Source organism: Buteo buteo, chromosome 3, assembly GCF_964188355.1.
Source record: "Buteo buteo chromosome 3, bButBut1.hap1.1, whole genome shotgun sequence".
NCBI classification, from domain to species: Eukaryota; Metazoa; Chordata; class Aves; order Accipitriformes; family Accipitridae; genus Buteo; species Buteo buteo.
The window spans coordinates 78,702,058-78,723,957 of record NC_134173.1 but is presented as its reverse complement, the minus strand read 5'-3'; the positions used below and the strand labels follow the sequence as shown (position 1 = coordinate 78,723,957).

The window sequence follows — 21,900 nt, the reverse complement described above, 5'->3', positions numbered from 1 at the left end:
GGTCCCTCAGAATAGCAGCACAACCATCTGCTCTGTCAACCACTCCTCCCTGTTTGTGTCATCTGCAAACTTGCTGAGGCTGCACTCCAGCCCACCATCGAGCTGATTAATGAAGAAACTAAACAGTACTGGCACCTGTATTGACCCCTTGGGTACACTACTAGCAACTGACCTCCAGCCGGACTTCACGTCACTGATGACAAACCTTTGGTTCCAGCAGTTCAGCAAGTTTTCAGTCTGTCTAACCATGCACTTAACTAGACTGCACTTACTCAGTTTGTCAACAAGGACATTGTGGGAATCAGTGTCTGCCAGAACACGCTGCTAACAAGAAAAGGTTTGCATTGTTGGCATTAGCAATAACGATTGCTAGATTAAAAAAAAGTAGGAATTTTTTTTACAGTGCATTTGAATGATACCAGGTGCTGAGAGCAATGTCTGACATCCCCTGCTGACACTAGCACACTTTAAAGTTATCATGGTTCAGCCCCAGCTGAGAGCCAAGCACCAAACATCCACTCACTCAGTCCTCCTGCTCCCAGTGGGATGAGGAGGGGAAATGAAAAAAAAAGTAAAACTCGTGGGTTGAGCTAAGAACAATTTAATAACTAAAGTAAAATAAAATATAATATTAACAACAATAATAATAAAATATAGTAGTAATAGTAATGAAAAGAAATATAACAAAAAGAAAAAGAAAAAAAAAAAATAAGAAAAGACAAGCGATGCACAATGCAGTTGCTCATCACCTGCCGAGCGATGCCCGAGCAGCGATCCACACCTCCCGGTCCACCCCCCCCAGTTTATATACCGAGCATGACATGCTATGGTATGGAATATCCCTTTGGCTAGTTCGGGTCAGCTGTCCTGGCCGTGCTCCCTCCCAGCTTCATGTGCCCCTGCTTGCTGGCAGAGCACGGGAAACCGAAAGATCCCTGACTTCGGATAAGCGCTACTCTGCAACAACTAAAACACCAGTGCGTTATCAACATTATTCTCGTGCTAAATCCAAACCACAGCATTGTACCGGCTACTGAGAAGAAAATTAACTCTGTCCCAGCCGAAACCAAGACAAACGCTTATCAGATGAAGGCAGAGGACGCGCGCTGGAGAAGTTTTACCCTTGTCCTGCGCCGCTCCCCCGCCGCGCTCCTAGGAGCGGAGAGCGGCAGCGCGGTCACGGCCCGCCGCCGCCCGAGGGGAGTCGTCCGGCGGCACGGTGCTCCCCCAGCAGCCGCCCACGGAGCCAGCAAGCGCGGCCGAGCCCGCGGCAGCACCTCTGGCCGCCCAGCGCAGCGGAGCGGAGCAGAGCGCCCGACGGGGAAAGAGAAGGAGGAAAGGCCGCGGTAGCGCCGCCAGCCGCCGCCTGCGGTAGGCCCAGCGTCACGCTGTGCGCCCGCGCGGCCTGGGGCCGCTTGGCGCACGCGTTGTGCGGCGGGGCTGTTTCCATAGCAGCAGAAGGCAACGGGAAGAGCGCCGCGCGCAGTCTAGCGTGCCGTGCGGCGGGGCGCTCGTCCGCTCGGCGGGCGCGGCGCCCGCCGCCTCAGCTTGCCTGCCATGAGCGTGCCGGAGGTGGAGGCCCTCGTCTCCCAGAAGTATGAGATCAAGAGGCGCCTGGGCAAGGGGGTGAGTGCCCTGGGGAGGCCTCGGGAGCTCGGGGAGCCGGGCGGCGGGGTCCAGCGCTGCCCTGCGGGTCGGCCCGGCGGCGCCTTTGTCTGCGGTCTCCCGGTCCCTGCCGCGGGCCGCCGACCGCCGACCTGAGCCGCGTCTAGTGCTGGAGGTCTAAGAGCTTATAGAGCCGAAGAAAAACTGGACTCTGAAATATTTATTATGCCTAATAGAGAAAAAAGATCGTTAATCGTAGCCTGATAACTTTCTGTGACTTCTTATAGTTGCTTCGCAGCTAGATTTCAGAGGAAGGTAAGTGTTACAACGTAGTATGTGGAAATGAAAATACCTTTAAATTCCCCATCAGTTTTTTTCCCTGTAATTTACTGGAGAGCTGCCACACAAAGCACCGACCTTGCATGTACACCTGGTTTATAGCCAAATGAATCTGAGTCTCAAAGTCTATTCTGTTTGTGCCTGCCAGATTCTTTCACATTTACAGTAACCCCATTACTTCAAGTATTGTGCTGCATCAAGTAATTTTTCCCCATAAAATCATGTATTTTTATATGTGAGCCAACATTAATTTCTAAGATCTTTTTCCTCAGGCAGCCTCTAAACCCTTCCTGATTATCTGCTTTTCTATTCTGGCAGCTCTTTGCCATTGTTTAGTTGTGTTAATACTAGTAGTTAAGTATTTCATGTGCAATTACAAGGGGCCACTTGAGAGAGGCTCAATTTCTTCATTATCCTCTAAGACAATGTTTTGTTTTTCTCCTTTTGAATTCACACTGATCGTTCTTATGGCTATATTTAATTCTAAGTTTGGCTCTGACTTGCAAGGTTTGCTGCCATCTTGTTACTAGTTATCAGCTTTCTCCCTTTGACTGAATGTAATATATTACATCTTTTAACATGCTAGGTTCTTTGAACAGAATGACATTATTCTTTCATCTGAAATATCAAATTGAGAGTTCTATTTGGAGACTGTTTCACAAACATAACTACATACATTCAGGTCTTGAAAGGACTTTAGTGGCTTCAGGTCCATCATGTAGGCATCACTGACATTATCAAAACTACTAGTCGAGCTCTTAACTCAAGTGGTTCCAGCCTCCTAAATACCTGTGTTTTCTGCCTCTTGTATGCAGAAAGTTCTGTATGTATTGTGTATGTACACAGCTGATGCGCGTACCTGAGCACTTAAAAGGCTCTTGGAGTCCCTGAAACATGTGAGGACTGCCCAAAAAATAGAACAGAGAAGTGCAGCAGCAAAGGAGATAAGCTGTTCCTGTATAGTGAGGGAATTCAAAGAGTTCTTTTTTCACTAAAGGAATGGGAACTTCTACCCGAGTATTCCCTATTCAGATGACTATGTGATACTTGCAAATGGTGATTACTCAGTCTCCCTTGTGATACAGATCCAGTTTTCTTATTTTTAGGTCATAGATTTGAATCTTAACTTTCCACATTCTAGGAGATGCCTTACGTCTGCACAATGGGATCATTTCTCACTCAGAAATGCCCAGTTAATGTTTAAATACTCATACAAAGTAAAACAGCTACAATGTGTGATATTGAGTGATTTTCATGCTTAAATACTCAGATAGCGACATCAAGGCAGACTTCCCAAGAATACATGTGATCCTGGAGTATGGGTTCAGGTCCTTTGCTGTGCATCAGGAAGTATAAACAGTTGGCGTATAAGTGTCTCGAGTAAGTGCTATAATACTACACTGTTGGCAGTTGGGATGTCTCTTTTCTTTTTACCCAAGTAACAAGTAATAGGACGAGAGGAAATGGATTCAAGTTGTGCCAGAGGAGGCTTAGGTTGGATATTAGGAAAAATTTCTTCACCAAAAGGGTTATCAAGCATTGGAACAGGCTGCCCAGGGAAGTGGTTGAGTCACCGTTCCTAGAGGTATTTAAAAGACGTGTAGATGTGGCACTTAGGGACATGGTTTAGTGGTGGACTTGGCAGTGTTAGGTTAACAGTTGGACACCATAATCTTAAAGGTCTTTTCCAACCTAAATTATTCTGTGATTCTATGATACTGTCACTACAGGCCTTGGTAAAAAGTCTCTCTCCATCTTTCTTGTAAGCCCCCTTTACGTATTGAAAGGCCGCAGTAAGGTCTACCCAGAGCCTTCTCTTCACCAGGCTGAACAACCCCAACTCTCTCAGCCTTTCTTCATAACAGAGGCGTTCCAGGCCTTGGACCATTTTCGTGTCCCTCCTCTGGACCTGCCCTAACAAGTCCATGTCTTTCTTGTACTGGGGACCCCAGAGCTGGACGCAGTACTCCAAGGAGGGTCTCACCAGAGCGGAGCAGAGGGGCAGAATCGCCTCCCTTGACCTGATGGCCATGCTTCTTTCGAGGCAGCCCAGGATACACTTGGATTTCTGGGCTGCAAGCACACATTGCTGGCTTGTGTCCAGCTTTTCATCCACCAGTATCCCCAAGTCCTTCTCTGCAGGCCTGCTCTGAATCCTTTCATCCCCCAGCCTCTGTTGATACTGGGGATTGCATCAACCCAGGTGAAGGACCTTGCACTTCACCTTGCTGAACTTAATGAGCATGTACATCTGCTATTGGCTGCTTTGGGGTCCAGGATGCTTGACCTTGTGGACCTTTGGTCAGACTCAGTGTAGACATTCTTAGTCCGTGACTCAACCAAGTATTGCTCATTGGCCTAACCTCTCTTTCTTCTAGGTAGCTGGTAATTACCTCTTCCTTCAGTCTCTCTACTTAGTATGTTCTACTTCCATACTTGTCGTGGTTTAAGCCCAGCCAGTAACAAAGCACCACAAAGCCACTCGCTCACTCCTCCCCTCCCCAGCCGTGGCGGAATGAGGAGGAGAAAATACAAAGAAATGTTCATGGGTCAAGACAAGGACAGGGATGGATCACCCACCACTTATGGTCACGGGCAAAAGACAGGCTCAGCTTGGGGAAGAAACAACATCAATTTAATTTACTATAAATCAAATCAAACCAAGGATAATGAGAAGTAAACCCCAAATCTTAAAACACCTTCCCCCCACCCTTCCCGCCTCAACTCTGCTCCCAGTTTTCTCTACCTCTTCCCCTCCAGCAGCGCGCGGCACAGCCAGACAGGGAATGGGGGTTGCAGTCAGTTCGCCACACATTGTCTCTGCCTCTCCTTCCTCAGGCAGAGGACTACTCACTCTTCCCCTGCTCTAGTATGGGGTCCCTCCCACCGGAGACAGTCCTTCACGAACTTCTCTGGCATAGGTCCTTTCTGTGGGCCGATCTTCAGGCACAGGCTGCTCTAGCACAGGCTTTACCATGGAGTCACAGCCATCTGCGGGGGCATCTGACTGCTCTGGCATGGGGTCCTCCATGGGCTGCAGGTGGGCATCTATTCCCATTCACCTCCATGGGCTGCAGGGGCTTTGCCTTCATGGGCTGCAGGGGCACCACCTCCTCCAGCACAACTCTTCCCCCTCCTTCTTCACTGACTTGGGTATCCGCACAGGGTTTTCTCTCACATTGCAATCTCCTCTCCCACTGCAGGTTTCCTTTCTTAAATGTGTTCTCCCAGAGGTGCTACCACTGTGGTTGATCGGGTCGGCCTTGGCCAGAGGCGAGTCTGACTTGGAGCCAGGGAAGCTTCTAGCAGCTTCTCACAGGAGCCACCCCTGCAGGCCCCTCCCCTGCTACCAAAACCCCTCTACGCAAACCCAAAACAACCCTGAAGGTCTGAACTGTGCTTAAGATGTCATAGTACACTTCATCTGTCCTTTTTTCTCCCTAGGCTTATGGCATTGTATGGAAAGCAATCGATCGCAGGACAGGAGAAATAGTTGCTGTTAAAAAGATTTTTGATGCTTTCAGGAACAGAACAGATGCTCAGGTGAGAAATCGTTGTTCTAACATGTCCTGAAAGATGTAGTGGGTGTTCATAGATATTTTCAGGATTTATATCTCTGAAAGATGTTAGTTATTTGACAATATGCATGTAGTAATACAGTCTACAGCTATATTAGGATAAAAGGGAGTAATAAATGTCAAGCTTTGTTATATCATGGCATCTACAAAATACTGTTTGATGTCCCTGAGGAAAAAGTGTCTTTATAGGCATGCACAATTTGATTCTCCCTTATGTTGTTATGCTATAGTGCCTAAGCACACAGAGCACACTTGTGACTCTCTACTGAGCAACTGGGTTTTTGCTAGCCGGTCTACCATGTAAGGGTTTCCTCTGCTTTAGAGATTAGAATGGATTTAGCCCTCTCATTGGAAGTCCATATTCTGTTCAGTCATTCTGTTGAGGTGACAATAAACTTTTTTTTGTTTATTTCCAGAGAACATTTCGAGAGATTATGTTCCTGCAGGTAACATCCATTTTTCCCCTTCCTCTGATTTTTAATCATCTCTGATAGTGTTCACATATTTTCTTCCCATTCTTTTTCAAAATGTGCCGATCATTGCTGACAATTCGATTCACTTCTTTTCTGCACTATCTTGGCAAACTGTCTTTCCATCACTGAGCAAAAACACCTGAATGAAATGGAGAGTTGGTCTTATTTTTTCTTTGAGACATGCTCTGTCCTTTCACCATTTTTAGCAGTATGTGTACTCTAGGATACTGTCGCTTTTTACATCTTTGTGGACGGAAAGCATTTTTCTTAAATTTTAAATGCCATGATTGAGAGGTGGGACTGGGGTGTAGAAGAGAATTTACATGCCAAAATTTTCTTCCTCTGTCATGTGGGAAATAACTTGACCACTTGAAATAATCAAAGCAAAACTAAAAGAGATGTTCTGTATGGAATTACTTAAGGCTGCTTTTGTTTTGATATAATTGACCCCACACTACGCCTTATTACTTTATCAGTGGCATTAAGATTACCTGTCCATTACTCCACAGACTTACCATGTAGAAACATCAATGTTTTTGAATAGTGATAATGTTGTTATAACTATGATTTTCTAAGGACACAAGGAAGGCAGGGCTCATAGGAAGAGGTATTTCCTAAGACTGTCAAGTTTAAGTAGGAAAGAGATGGGGTTTTTTTACTTTTTAATCATTCTTTAAGCCTGAAATAGAAGCTGCAAACTTAAGAGCTAAAAACGTATGAGAACAATTCCTTAGAAGTTAATTACCTGTAGGTTAGATTGTCTCTGAAGGTATAGCAGTTGTGGAGTAGATGGGTGGAGGAGGAGTTGGGAGAAGAAAAAGAAGGATATTTCTCCTGAAGGAAAGGATGAGTCATTTGGGGGGAGGGAGGTTAATGTGCCATTAAGCCCTTACTTTCATGACTTTAGATGCTCAATAGACTTAAGAATTTTAGTTCCCCCCCTATTTTTGAAGGTATTTTATAGCTCTTTCTTGAGGTTCAGGACTGAGAGATCAAAAAGGGAAAGACGTAAGAAATACTCTTTCATTGGTGACTGGATGTTTGTCTTAATTTGCTTGTTTGTGCAAATTCCTTCCTGTGCATAATGATTGCTGAGTTTAATCTGTGTGTTTATCATAAGGGCATTTCATGGACTGGATGAAGTTTATTTTAATTGAGAAGTGTTGATGTAGAATCTAGGCATTTTGATTATTTTCTTCTGCGTAATACATAGTATGCTGCTCATTATGCTGCTTGCAGTTTTTATGCTTATAGTTCAGTATGGCTGCAGATCCATTTGCTGTATTTTGGACCACATTTTAGAATGTTATTTTTGGTAATTACTTTAGTGAGAGTGTTGTTCTGTAAGCAAAGATAAGTAGGACTGGCTCTGACAAGATTTTTTTCAAGGTAGGATTTTTTTTAGTATAGGTTGAAACTTTTTCATAACTTTCCATTATCAGTTCCAGGGCAAGACAGGGTGAGACAATGGGGTTTTCCTTCGGTGTGAAGTAAGTTCTGAAACAATACTCAAGTAACACTGTCAAGACTGACCTGCATCTCTGGAAAAATATCCCTTTTGGGTAAAAACTTTCTTTAGATTATTTGGATGGGCATTCTGAATATTGTCCTCAGAATAAATGCAAAGGTATTTGATGGCCTGGGTGTATATTACTGCTTTGCAAGTATATTTTCATGAGTCGCTGCAGGCAAGCGTGTTGGTTTGTGGATTTTTCTAGACGATGTACATTATAACCAATTCTTTTCTTGGCCTCAGCATCTAGGAAAGTGATGGTGTTGTAAGACTCTGCTGGAGATAGCTTGATATTATGATTTATGATACTGTTTATAACTGAATTTGTGATAGAAATAGATAAAGAGTCTGTATTACTGGTTCAAATAACAGAAAACCCATTTATGTATTTTAGATACAAGCATAGGTTTTATGGTGCAGCTATTTATAATTTTATACTTGGGGTAGTTCATGAAAATGTTGGCATATTGTGAAGTGTTCACAGTGCCTCTAGCTGCGCAGAAATGTTAGCTATAGGAAATAAAAGTTGTTAAGACTGAGGATGAAGTAAATGATCTTGACAGTATCATCAGTCTGCAAATGTGAGGATAGAATTCACCTACAGTTTAAGATACCTGTATTTAGGTATCTCTTTGTATGCTGACTGTCTGATCTCCAATTACAGTCAGTTCAATCAATGCAGCCTGTAGTGTTTCAGCCTACCCTCAGATAGACACTTCCTGGTTGGTTGGGTTTTTTAATTATGAACGTTGATGGCAACTTTGTTCTATTTTCACTGCCACAATATTTCTTTGCGTTCAGTTGGAAATATGAGGTGAGTAAAGTTGACTGGATTTTATTCAGACAATGGTATGGAGGGATTTTTAGAACTAATGTCTCAGACAACAGAGATTTTGGGTTTTTAGATTAACTGGCTGGTTTCATGCTGTGGAGCAAGTTTAAATCCTTTTTATTATTATTTATTTCATTAGAAACATAATGAAGGAAATAGCATGTTAACATTTGTTCTAGACAATAATACAAAATGCGATAGGTTATTTTCCTTTTTTATGATTCACAAGCAAGACACTTGATTTTGACAGTTGGGTCTCTTCCCTCCGCAGGAATTTGGAGAACATCCAAATATCATCAAGCTGCTTGATGTTATCCGAGCTCAGAACAACAAGGACATCTACCTCGTCTTTGAGTCCATGGGTGAGACTTAGCATTGCATCAGCCATTTAAATACAGTCTGTCTTATGAGTTAGTTACCTTTGTTCCCTACTTTGATAGTAGTGTGTTGATAATTTACATGAATATTCATGTAAGTAGACATATAAGTAGGAGCAGTACAGGTTTTTTTAATATATATCGGTTGTGATTAGATGGGAATAGCAGTGAAACTTTTAAAGGACTAATAATTACATGAAAAGTGGCTGGTTGAGATGAAGATGGCAGAGAGCAATAAATTGGAAGTCTTGCAGAGACAGAAGAGTTGCATGTGGAACAGACTATGTGCAACTTTATTATAACAATAGTATGCAATAATAGAACAGTAACTGTAGCATGAGCTGCGAGTCAAACTGATAATATAGAGAGATTGCAGTACTATTAATAATTACAGTGTTAACTTCTGTTGAGAATGCTCTTGAAAGATGACAGTTTCGACTATGATCTATTCTGGCCTTGCTTTGAGGAACTTATGTTCACAACTGGGTAATCCTTTACTGATGTAAATCTATTACTGATGTAATATATTACAGAGACAGATTTACATGCTGTGATTAAGAAGGGGAATTTGCTGAAAGATATCCACAAGTGTTACATTCTCTACCAACTCCTGAAGGCAACTAAATTCATCCACTCCGGAAATGTTATTCACAGAGATCAGAAGGTATATTTCAGTCATAGTCTTTATCCTTCACTCAAGTTTTCTGTTAAACACTAAATTTCTGTTAAACACTAAATTGAAAAATATGAAAAGGGAGACTAGCAAAAGAACCTTGATAATAATCTTCTCCCATTCAAAGAGTAAAAAGCTTATTAATTTTCCTTTTTTCAATTCAGCCTTCAAATATCTTGCTGGATGCAGACTGCTTTGTTAAACTTTGTGATTTTGGGCTGGCCCGTTCTTTATGTCAGATGAATGAGGACCAAGGCAACCCTGCTCTAACAGAGTATGTGGCAACACGCTGGTACCGAGCCCCTGAGATCTTACTTTCCTCTCGGAGGTAACTGCTTAATATGAGTGAAGGGATGGGTTTCTATAATTTCTTCACCACTGGGAAGATTTATTGTCTAAAAGTCTTAAGTCTTTTCATTTTAGATGTCACCAGATGCAATGTTATGTCAGCAGTCCATTTTCTCAATATGCATTTAAACTTTAGTTCTGCAACATAAAAATCTCTCATTACATGTACATTTCCTTCCTGGCTTCTTAGATTGTCCATTTACATACATTATCAGCTCATCTGTTTGTCATCCTTTCTCCCCTTAAATCTTCATCTTTGCAAAATTTGGTTGAGTACCTTAGTCCTCTTCTCCAAGTTTAAGGAGAGTTTTTTGATAGACATTCAGAAAATATTCTGTAATCAAATGTTAAATCAGCTGTCTGTTGGTCAGGCTTAGTCCTTTTTTTGACTTAAATATACAAAATCTTATTGATCAGAAAAGAAAATAAATATAGGTTGGGTTAGTATCCCAAATTTGAAATGTGGATGTTTTGCAAACTGTCATTTACCCTTTGTTTGGCATTTACTTTGCTTAAGTAATTGTAACTACTTTCTAGATACATTATGCCCTGAAAAGTCAGCTGTTTCCAAACAGCAACTTGTATCTTCACTGTTGGTCATATGAAAAGTATATGTTACCTTGTCCTGGCATTTATCTTTAATATACTTCCTTTTATGGTTTCCTAGAATAGGCTTCTAGTAGGATAAATCTCCTTTCTGTTTTATGATTGCCAATTTCATGATTCCCGAATCTCATTCACTTTATAATTAAAACCTGTGAGCATTCGTATTCAAGGAGTCATCAAGCTTGTTTTTCTAGCAAAATAAGCTAATGTAAATGATGTGAATACCAGGTACAGAAAAATATTTGATTGATTTAGTCCTAACTCTGTTCTATTCTTATTTGTAGTTACACTAAAGGTGTAGACATGTGGAGCATTGGCTGTATTCTGGGAGAGCTGCTACTTGGAAAACCTCTTTTTCCTGGAACATCAACAGTGAATCAAATAGAGCAGATCTTGAGGGTCATTCCTGCCCCATCCCCAGAAGGTAGGACTCTTCTACGGGAAAAGGTATTTAGAGAAGAGATTAAAAGAGTGAAAGAAAGCAGCCCAGCTGGATCAGGGAAGAAGGTATCTCTTGTGAGTCATTCTAACATATTTTCAAGGAAATTAAAGACTTAATTGTGAAATGTTAGTGTCAGAGGAAAATAAGCCCATACTTGATTACATGAGAAACAAGAACCAGGCCTTCAAAACATTTTTGAGATTTATAAGAGGATGACAGTTTAAAACAGAAGTTTAATACTTCTGTGGGATTTGCATAGTAAAGGTAAATTGGACTTTATGGTCTGGAAATCTAAACACAGAAGTGAAAGCTGGAGTAAAAATTTGTTAAATCCAAAAGAGGGGATGATGATGATTATTAGTATTGTCTTCCATGAGTTCCAGTCTAACAGCCCATACACTTTATAAACTTTTACAATATTCTATGTTCTAACATATGCTCTATGTTTTACAATATTCAATGTTCTAACTGAGCTAGCAAATAGTTTTTAGAAAAGTAACTACCTTCAGTTTAAGGACATCACAGTTTTGGAGATTTCCATTTGAGCTTAAAGTTACTTATAGTTTTTATTAGAGATTTGGTCACTGTGAATGAAATATGAATGGAAATGTGTGCGTGAAAACACCAAAACAGGAGTTAGAAGAACAGCCAGCACTAATAACAAAAAATGCTATTCCATTCTCAGCAATACAATTGAGGAATGTGTTGATAATGTCAGAACCAGAAGGTCTGCAGTCTAAGACAAGACCACAGGACAAATGACGCAGTAGCAGAAGGTCCTGTATACTTACCACAGGACAATGGCTGCAAGGTTGCAGCATATCACAGGCACAATTTCTTTTTCTTTTAGCCAAACAAGTGAAAACAGGCACTTGTTCAAAACATTATTGCAAACAAGGAAAACCAAACTATGAGCAGCAACTTTGCCTAGGATTTATGGGGACCAAAGAAGCAAGATTCTGAAGCAAAAAAAAAAAAAAAATTCCATAGCAACTGTTGACTCTTTGAGAGTATGACAGATATGTTCAGAAAAGAATTCATCATCACCAGTCACCCCAGTGGATGTGATGAGGAAATCAATAGCTGGTATTCCTTGTTCCCTGTGTCCCACACAAGTGATCCTGGCCAGATCATTTGGCCTCGGATATCTTGGAGCTTCTGCTTATGTGGGTATAAGAATGCAAGTTTATGAAATCTATGATAGAATGAATAGGAATTGAGAAAATCAGCTTAGAAAATTTCTAAGTAAATATTCCATCCCCCCTTCCATAGGATCTCCCATTGAGTTTTATTAGCATGATTTCCTATGTTAATATCAAATATTTGCTTTCCTTCATAAACTGTGTAGCTCTGGTAATCCTAATCTTGGCATTAACAGTATCTTTTCATTATTGCAGATATTTTGGCTATGCAATCAGATTACAGGGCCTCAGTTATTAACCGCATGAGTTTCCGGTAAGCCTTGAATGTTCAGTGTGTCTCAGAAGTCAACAGTCTACTGTATGACGTTGACGAAAAGTTCCCCTGAAGTTCACCTTCCAGTGTTCACCAGTAGAAATTATTTCTGCTCTCTGCAGATTCAACCTACCTCTAGGGAAGGGATGTAAAGTTTAAAAAAAAGAAAAAAAAAGAAGATGAGAAGACCAATGACAAAATCAGGGAATAACAAAAAAAAATTAGGTTGGGCCTACATTCCAAGCTATTGTCATGTTTACTTTCTCAAAATTAGAATATTTTCCTATCCTGAGTCATTTGGGTATCTGCTGACATTGGTTCACACATGGAAGGCCCGAATCTGTTCAGCCTGACTGCCTCATTCCAGCTGCTTAATGACTCTCGCTGTGATTTTTTTTTTTTTTTTTTTTTTTCCCCCTCCTTATATCTGTCACGGTTCTTTCGGATCCTCCAGTTATGTACACAGACTACCACATAATTCTGCATTTATTACATATCTAATTAGTAAACATTAGTAAACTTAATGCTTTTACACTATCTTATAGCCACAGCAAATTACTCACCAGTCTCTAAGTATTCTCCACTTGTATCTGCCATGGTACTCAGTGGGCATCCCTTCTCACTGGGGAGTCTGCAATATGCATAGCCCAGCTATGTGTGCTATGAGTTCTCTGAATGTTTACTGATAGGTTTTTATAGGTTTAGCTTAGGGCGGCTCAAACCATAAGCTCTAGCAGGTCCCTTGCTGTTCACATGAATAGCATATGCCTTTTCATGATGACTTTTGCTGACTTTTTCAGTTGGCATCCTGGAGCATTATTCCCTTTCATTCAGGGATGCCAGGATTCCTGTATCAATCTATGCCAGGTAGCTGAGGAACTGAGACCCTTTTGTCCCTGCTGATTCAACTGTCAGCACAGCATGTGTGTTTGACCTTGTCAGCAGGAAATGGACGGTCACAGTATCCCATAGGAATTTCCCTTGATGCACTTGGGAATGTTGCTTCTCGTCCTTTTGCTGTGCACCTGTACTGGGTTTGGTTGGAATGGAGTTAGTTTCCCTCACAGCAGCTTGTATGCTGCTGTGTTTTATATTTGTGACCAAAACTGTTGATAACACAGCAGTGTTTCAGCTGTTACTTAAGAATGCTTGCACAGCAGCCATCAAGGCCATCCCTGTTTCTCGCTCTGCCCCCACAGTGAGTAGGCTAAGGGTTGGCAAGAGACTGTGAGGGGACACAGCTGGGACAGCTGACCCTTCTGACCAAAGAGATATTCTATATAATATAGTGTCATGCTCAGCAATAAAGTGGGTGGGGAGGAATTTCTCCAAAGTAGCTATTGCTTGGACACTCGCTGAGTATCAGTCTGCTGGTGGTAAGTGATTGCTTTTGCACAGCTTGGGGTTTTTTTTCCATTTTTCCCTTTTTTTCCCCTCCACTTATTGAACTGTCTTTATCTTGACCCATGAGGTTTTCTTGCTTTTGCCCTTCCGATTCTCTCCCCCATGCTACTGAGGGGGAGAGAGTGAGTGACTGGATGAGGTCTTAGCTGTCAGCTGCAGTCAACCCACCAGAGTCCTTTTAGGTGTCCAGCATGGGGCCAAAGTGTCGACATCTTAATAGATTTGATTGGAGTGTACTAGACAGGATTTTATAGTAGTTACACCTGTTTAGCTGTTGTTGGTCATAATATTGATGTATTTGTTCTCAGCACTGGTTTATTTGTTCCTTTACCTGCTCCATGGCATGCTGCCTCTCTTGCTGTACATCAAATTTGAGGGCTTGTAATGGCTGCTTTCAGCTTTTGCAGTTTGCTGTGCTGTTTAGCACTTTTTTGTGTTTTGCCTGGGAGAGTTATGATAAAAGCACTAGCCTTGAGCCTAATCTGGTATTTAGGCCCTGCATTGGTTCTGTCCCAGTACTTTGGGAACCATCCCATGGAGAAAATTAACAATTTCTCCTCTTCTCATCTGAGAGCAAGTTTGTAGAGGAAATGAAGAATGGTACCCCCCCCTTCCTCTCTCCTGGGATAGATTGTTCTTCTGTCTTGTTACAACAGCTCTTCAGTTTCTTGAACATCCTTGGGTAACTAGAATGCTTATATTGGTATATGTCAAGAATCTGATTCTGGCTTTTCCTAAGGATAACCAACTATTTGTGAATGCCACACAGGGATGTGCCCTGAGGTAGTCAGGTCATGGGTCACAAGTTGTGTAGGAGAATTTGTGCAGGTACCTAGACCAATTTTCACATCCAATGGTGTGAGACTTCACACCTGAATAAGCATGGCATCCTGTTGAAGTGACAAAACACCTGAAGAAAGAATGCCTTGTCTATGTCAAAGAGACACAACTTCTCACGCTGTGCTGGGGCCTGGCCTACACCTATCTCAGCGGGGTGAAAGGGTCTCTGGATCTGAGGACATAAAAATGGACACTGTGGCTAAGTCAGAGAACCAACCCTTGAGGATAACAGTTGCTCCTAAATAGTGGGAGAGGAAGTCAGTTTGGTTTGTAAGAGAGGAAGAAGCTTCTAAGAGGGAGCAGGAGGAAGAATCAGAAGAGGCAAACAGTTCTGCAGTAGAGCAGCCACAAGGACAAGAGGGGGAGGAGACAGAAATCATGAATGAGTGTAGAAACCACCCAGTCCCTATCCCTGAACAAGCTGCAAAATATGCGGAAAGATTACAGCTGTCATCTAGGTGAGCAAATTATCACTTGGTTGCTATGATGCTAGGATACTGGGCCCAGTGCTGAGTCAGGAATTAGAGGGTAAGAAAGCCCAGCAACTGGGATCTCTCGCTAAGGACCGGGGAACTGGTGAAGGCATCAGAAAAGGGGCAATGATCTGCGGCTTCTGGAGGCAACTTCTGTCCAACATGAAGGCAAGGTATCCCCTCAAGGTAGATCTTATAAACTACTGAGGCAAGTGGATCACCATTGAGGGAGATATCCAGCATTAGGGAATTGGTGGTGGAGGTGATCTACAGCAACCTGGGCAATAACCAGAGCTCCATAGATCCAGGTGAAATCCAGTGCACACGGTCAAAAGTTTGTACAGAGCACACCAACATTGTATGACAGCACCCTGACAATAATTGTACAGACATTGAGGCACCAACTGTGGGCAGACCGGCTGGCCAGCTTTGGCAATACGAAGAGAATCTCTCTACCTCCCCAACGCTACGGTCCTGTATCTCAGCTGTAGAAAAACTGCCCCAAAAGTTCCAGCAAATTCAAAGGGAGTTATGTTTTCCTCCTTACCCTTACAGGTTGGCATCTTAGCTATGAAGAGTGTCACATGGAGTCACCCTTTCTCTGCTCAAAGGAAAGGGAACCATGCATGCCACTTTGTGGTTCTACCTGCATGACAGTGGGAAGGACATGAGGAAGTGGGACAGTGCATCTATCTCAAGCCTAGAAACTTGTGTATGTGAATTGCAAGGAAAAACAGCAGCCAAAAAGGGTCCGTTCAGAAAGATGACTGCTCCAATTGCTGTTAAGCAATTGCCCAGACGCAGTGGAAGGACTGATCCTACTTCTGATCCTGGTTTGCAATTACAGGAGTCGGGTAATTAATGCTCTGACCAGGAATAGACGGGCCATGCATCCAGCCAGGCAGAGGAAAGGCATAACTTGGGTTTATTGGACTGTATGGATTCAATAGTCTGGCACATTGTACCCACAGGAGTATAAGGCTTTGCTGGACACCAGTGCACAGTGACCCTAATGCCATCAGGATGCAAGGGGATGGAACCCACCTGGATTTCTGGAGCGACAGAATGATCCCAACAGTTATCTGTGTTGGAGGCTGAAGTGACCGTAACAAGCAACAAGTGGCAAAAGCATCCTATTGTGACTGACATGGAGACTTGGTGCATCCTTGGCATGGACTACATCAGGAGAGGCTACTTCAGGGACCCAAAAGGGTACCAGTGGGCTTTTGGTGTAGCTGCCGTGGATACAGAGAGCATTAAACAGCTGTCTAGCTTGCCCATCCAGTCTCTTAGTGAATCCGTCTGTTGTAGGGTTGCTGCATGTCAAAGAGCAGCAGCAGTGGGTGGGGGCTTAGCTGCCAGTGGGGGTCAACCCACCACAGCACCTCTGAGAAGAGCTCTCTCATTTCTATAACCCTTCTCTGAGTAGTGAGAGACAACAGCTGGAACTCTCCATTCATTCCTGGCTGAAATGCACTTTTATTTGACAGCCCTACTCTTTGGATGTTGTCATCTTTTTTTTTTTTCTTTTTCCCTCAAAAAATGTGAAAGTCAAGTGGCTAAGTTCTGATAGATAGTTCCAGCTAGGTAAAAGAGCAAGTGAAATCTTAGTCTTCAAAACTGAAAAGTTTTTTTTCTGAGCCACTCAGTCCAAATGCTATGTTCAGTGATGGATCATTTTTCTAAACTAAAAGAAAGTTGTCATGGAGTAACAAAATTATTTAAAATATGAGTAAGAATCATGTTTTAAAACTGATTTTTCAAATGTATTGGATATTCTCATGTTTCTTATGTTAATTATTACCTTTAGGATTTCAAAATGCAAAACCAGATCTTTAAACTTCATCTTCTCATTGCAAATTATACAGAAATATATTTCTGTGGTCTCAGGGCTGGATTCATGGGATCTTTAACAGTTCAACTGAAACATCCAAGTTAGGAGTTTGGGCTTCCTGCATTGTCAAAAGAACAAAAGAAGAACTTGTTGTCCAGAGGACTCATTACTCCCCTGTGTCTGATACTGTCTGATATCTCTCACTCTTTCCACTGAAACAAGAGAAAGACTAGACTTGCAAGTTAGGCACTTCACGTAGGTTCCTAGTGCAGGGAGGGAGGCATTCAAACCTAATCAAAGGGGTAAAAGACTTTAACGTACTCACAGGCCTATACTTTAGAGTGTTCTAGGATTATGACACACTATTTGTGAGTGAATGCTCAAAAGCAGTCAGGTGTCACCTTGTTGTGATTCCCAGGACTGTAATTCATGCCTTCACTGTAAATTAGACACTGGGAGCTTATATCATTGTTTTCTGACTTCTAGGCAGCGAGTAACATTTGAGGAGATTTTACCATCCTCTACTCCATTGCCTGCCTTGGATCTTCTGAAGAAACTTTTAGTATTTAACCCTGATAAACGACTCACAGCAGAGGAGGCTCTGCAGCATCCTTATGTGAAAAGGTGAGAGTAATACCAACGTGCAGTTTCCCCTGATGTCTTCTGAGATGTTATAGACCTGCTCTTGGCACAAGTTTTCTTTATATGCATGATAGAAAAAAAAAGACAAAGCTAATTCTTGATTTTTCTCTAATGCTATTTACACTAGAGGTCACGCTAGATGATGTAACAATCCTTTTTAACATTATATTAATCTGTGATGCTGTTCTTAGTCTTAGTGAATTACATTATGTGTTATCATCTTCTTAGATTTCACTGTCCTGCCAGGGAGCCCTCTCTGGATTATGATGTGATTCTTCCTTTAGCTGATGATATCCAGCTGTCTGTGGCAGAATATCGAAATAAATTATATGAGGTACTTTCTCTTATCCTATTTTCCAAAATCCTAATCCTTCAGGTAACCTGCCCTTCTTGCACATACTTAATGAATTCTGAGATTTTCTTCTATTTGCATTCCCATAGGCTTTCCATACATGTTTACAGTTACATCTTGGTGCTTCCTATCAGTCAGTTCCATACTGTCATAATTTTTGACAGGTCTTTAAATCTAGGTTCCCACTGGGAAAAGAAAAGTCTGTAAAGCATGATGACTGAGAAAGACTGTGTTAGAGGAAAATGTATTATGCTGGATCCAACAGCCCTAGAGGGGCAAGGCTGCTGCCACTCTGTGTCCCCAGGTCCAGCCAGTAGCAAGGCTGAAGATGTATTCTCAGTAGGCACATGCTTACAGAAAGCATGTATACACTACGTATATACATATACACAGGGCTGGCCACGTGGATCACAGACAGGCACTCGGAGCACTCACACAAACATAGGCAGCACCAACAGCCTCATCCTGCTCCCTTCTCTGGCTGAGCAAGGTAGAACTCCACTCATGAGAATATATATACATATGTACAAGGTGGATCCCTGGGGCAGCTGGTCTAATACACTCAGTCTGATCCCAGTCTCCTCAGCTGCTGGCTCTTGGATATACAAGCCCCCAAGGCTGCAGCCCCATTCCAGTTGCTGGTACAGATCACGCAGGCAAACAGCTGGCCAGGACTTTCCAGGTGTCTTAGCTGACCTCTGTCCCCCTACCTCTAGTGTTCTCACCCCTAGAGATACACAGGTGCTCTCACACCCAGAGCTGGTCCTTAGAGGCCTGCTCACCCCCTTGCTCCAAGGCCACTTGATCTTTGCTAGGGATCAGACACTCACTCGCACACCTGCACTCTCTTCAGTTGCTGGCACCATGGACACACAGGCCCTCTGACCTGTGATCTGACTCCAGTTGGTGGCACTCACACCTGCATACACACATGCAGACAGAATAGACAGCCTCTCTTCCAGGAAAGAGAAAGGAATTTAAGAAGATAGAGCAAACTGCACTGATCAGGTGCAGGGCATTGCCATACAAGGTTATTGACCAGCCAGCTATTTACACACAACTGACCATTTTTATACCTCTTACCCCCTATTTCCCGCACTCGTTCCTCCCCAAATCACCTACACCCCTCTCTTTTCCTGCTTCTGGTTCCTACCCTAAACATCCCATAGTAAGTCCTGTGTGATCCCAAATGGCTTTCCCCTGCATCCCATAATGTGTGCAACCCCTAGGCAGCAACCTCCACTCCCCCCCATACCCTGCCACCCTTAGTCCAGAAGGTGATCCAGAGAAATCTGGATGACTCATTGTAATGAGTTTCATGCCTGGACAATGGGGCTGATAGCTTTGCTGGGACAGCCCTGGCAGGGGCCCAGACAAGGTGTTGAGAACCCCTTGATTTGGGTTCCCATCTGCCATGGTGCATCCCTGTGCTCCTCAGCCTGTGCAGATGGCCCTTTGATGGGCTGATGGCTTCTGTGAATGGGTCAGGGTGTAGCTCCGCAGACTATTGTTTGGGCTTCCCATCCTGCCATTGTCTTTCTGAGCTCTGTTGTGGGTGTGCAGACAAACTGTTATCACATAACCTAACACACTGAGTTTTTTTGCTGGACCATTGTCAAATGCAATTCCATGCCGCACCACATACAGAGAACTATCAGATTTCAGAATAATTAATTAACAGAGGAGGAAGACTAAGTGAAGGATCAGTGTAGCTGATGTGCTAATAATAAAGGACAGTGATGTTTTAGGAGACATATTTTGAATGCATTAATGTGGGGAAATAGTAGTACTTGAAAAATCTGGAAATGGTGTTATAATCAAGCAAATAAATAAAAAAAAGCTGATGCAAAATCTTTAGTTGTACAGGGAAAAGGAAAGAAAGTACTTTTGATGCCATTTGGTATATGCAATAAGATCAAGAGAAAAATTAAAAGCTGTACTTTCCCTGTAGACAGTGGGATCAAGTGCACCCTCAGCAAATTTGCAGATGATGCCAAGCAGAGTGGTGCAGTTAACACACCTGAGGGACAGGATGCCATTCAGAGGGACCTGGACAAGCTTGAGAACTGGGCCTATGTGAACCTCATGAGGTTCAACAAGGCCAAGTGCAAGGTCCTGCACCTGGGTTGGGGCAAACCCCGGTATCAATACAGGCTGGGGAATGAAAGGATTGAGAACAGCCCTGTGGAGAAGGACTTGGAGATACTGATGGATGAAAAATTGGATATGAGCCGGCAATGTGCGCTTGCAGCCCAGAAAGCCAAGCGTATCCTGGGCTGCATCGAAAGAAGTGCGGCCATCAGGTCAAGGGAGGGGATTCTGCCCCTCTGCTCCGCTCTGGTGAGACCCCACCTGGAGTACTGCATCCAGCTCTGGGGTCCTCAGTACAAGAAAGACATGGACGTGTTAGGGCAGGTCCAGAGGAGGGACACGAAAATGGTCCGAGGGCTGGAACACCTCTGTTAGGAAGAAAGGCTGAGAGAGTTGGGGTTGTTCAGCCTGGAGAAGAGAAGGCTCTGGGTAGGCCTTATTGGAGCCTTTCAGTACTTAAAGGGGGTCTATAAGAAAGATGGAGAGAGACTTTTTACTAGGGCCTGTAGTGACAGAACAAGGGGCAATGGTTTTACACTGAAAGAGGGTGGGTTTAGATTGGACATGAGGACGAAATTTTTTACAATGAGGGTGGTGATACACTGGATCAGGTTGCCCAGAGAAGTTGTGGATGCCCCTTCACTGGAAAGCGTTCAAAGGTCAGGTTGGACGGGGCTTTGAGCAACCTGGTCTAGTGGAAGATGTCCATGTCTAAGGCAAGGGGGATGGACTAGATGGTCTTGGAATGTCCCTTCCAACCCAAACCATTCTATGATTCTACAAACATTTGAATAATGTCTAAAGAAGTGAAAGAAGAACAAAGATAAATACAAATCAGAACTAATTATAAGAGACACTGAACTGATCTGGTTGGTGTTCTTGAGGCAGTAGATGGAGGATAGCCAGAGTGCGTGCTCTAACAATGAAATATGAGGAGCAGCAAAAGTGGAAGTAAATCAAGCCTTCAGAAGAGAAATTGGTTTTGGCTTAGTTTGGAGGGGCGGGGGGCTGGTTCCCCTTTTTGCAGTGAAAGAAATTATGTAAATGCCATGTTATGAGGCAAAGGAACTGGAAGATGGTGGAAAGAGCAGGAGTTGGCATGTAAATGTAGTAAAAGAGGCATTGGAAAGAATGACAGTGGGAAGAGAAGACTGAAAAGGAAGCCTAGAGATCAGAAAATCCAAGACTGGGAAAGACTGATAAGCATGTCCGCCTTCCCAGAGAGAGATGAAAAGTATTATTACTTCTATTAACAGCAATTTAAATTGAAGAAAGAAAAAATAAAATTGAATTTAAAAAGTTGAACCTACTTAAAATTTCTTTTAAGGTCTTTAATAGAAGGAAACTAATAAACTCTACTGTGTTAGAGTGTTAGGAGTCATGAGCAGATGAATTAGTAAAGTGAATACTGAGCACAGATAGAAAAGATATTCTAAATGTCAGTAGATTGGTCACAGATAATCTAGATATAAGGTTAAGAAACAAGTGAATAGTTTTGAATAATCTTACTGATAGGGTGTCAAATTTGCGATGACTGTGATTACAGGAAGTTGAGAGCAGATTGTATGCACCAAGACCCAAAACCTTGGCAAGAATTCTATTGCTAGATAATAGTGTGTAGAGGTAGGTGAGAAATAATTATGAACAACCCGGAATGAATGTTGCTTTGACCATTAAAAAATCAGCTTTGCAAAGTCCTAGAAGGGGATGGTAAGAAAGAACATAGTGTTAACCTTTTGGGCACGCAAATCCTGTCTTTTCCAAGGCTAATGCCCATTTTATTTAGTCGTGTTCTCCCTCAAGATATATTGAAATTGCCTATTTACCCAATACTTTTTCTTAATGCTCCAGCCTATTCTTTCTTTCCACTGAGAATATTATTTCTATCTTCTTTCCAACCCTAAATTAATTTTAAAATTATACTTGTTACCTATCCTGTGAAATAAATTGAAGTTATTTGTAAGTCTTTCTCTTCGTTTCTATGTTTTGTTCCTCTGCTCTGCTGTGTAGCTGTGTTGAGTCT

General features: G+C 42.6%; 1 protein-coding gene across 5 annotated transcripts in view; it reads left to right on the top strand.

The window, feature by feature from the left end:
- The first annotated feature begins 1,487 nt into the window (after positions 1 to 1,487).
- The window catches only part of MAPK15 (mitogen-activated protein kinase 15), a 26,087-nt gene continuing 5,674 nt past the window's right edge, over positions 1,488 to 21,900 (top strand). For 2 of the 5 annotated variants that reach the window (XM_075024256.1, XM_075024255.1), the window contains exons 1-10: positions 1,488 to 1,626; positions 5,389 to 5,487; positions 5,939 to 5,968; positions 8,612 to 8,702; positions 9,251 to 9,381; positions 9,555 to 9,718; positions 10,629 to 10,768; positions 12,184 to 12,241; positions 17,279 to 17,416; positions 17,663 to 17,768. In XM_075024256.1, coding sequence (XP_074880357.1) covers positions 1,558 to 1,626; positions 5,389 to 5,487; positions 5,939 to 5,968; positions 8,612 to 8,702; positions 9,251 to 9,381; positions 9,555 to 9,718; positions 10,629 to 10,768; positions 12,184 to 12,241; positions 17,279 to 17,416; positions 17,663 to 17,768 — 1,026 coding nt within the window. In that variant the 5' untranslated portion in view covers positions 1,488 to 1,557. Of the gene's footprint in view, positions 1,627 to 5,388; positions 5,488 to 5,938; positions 5,969 to 7,437; positions 7,558 to 8,611; positions 8,703 to 9,250; positions 9,382 to 9,554; positions 9,719 to 10,628; positions 10,769 to 12,183; positions 12,242 to 17,278; positions 17,417 to 17,662; positions 17,769 to 21,900 lie in introns of those variants that run through there. The other 3 variants (XM_075024258.1, XM_075024259.1, XM_075024257.1) reach the window with 3 other exon arrangements.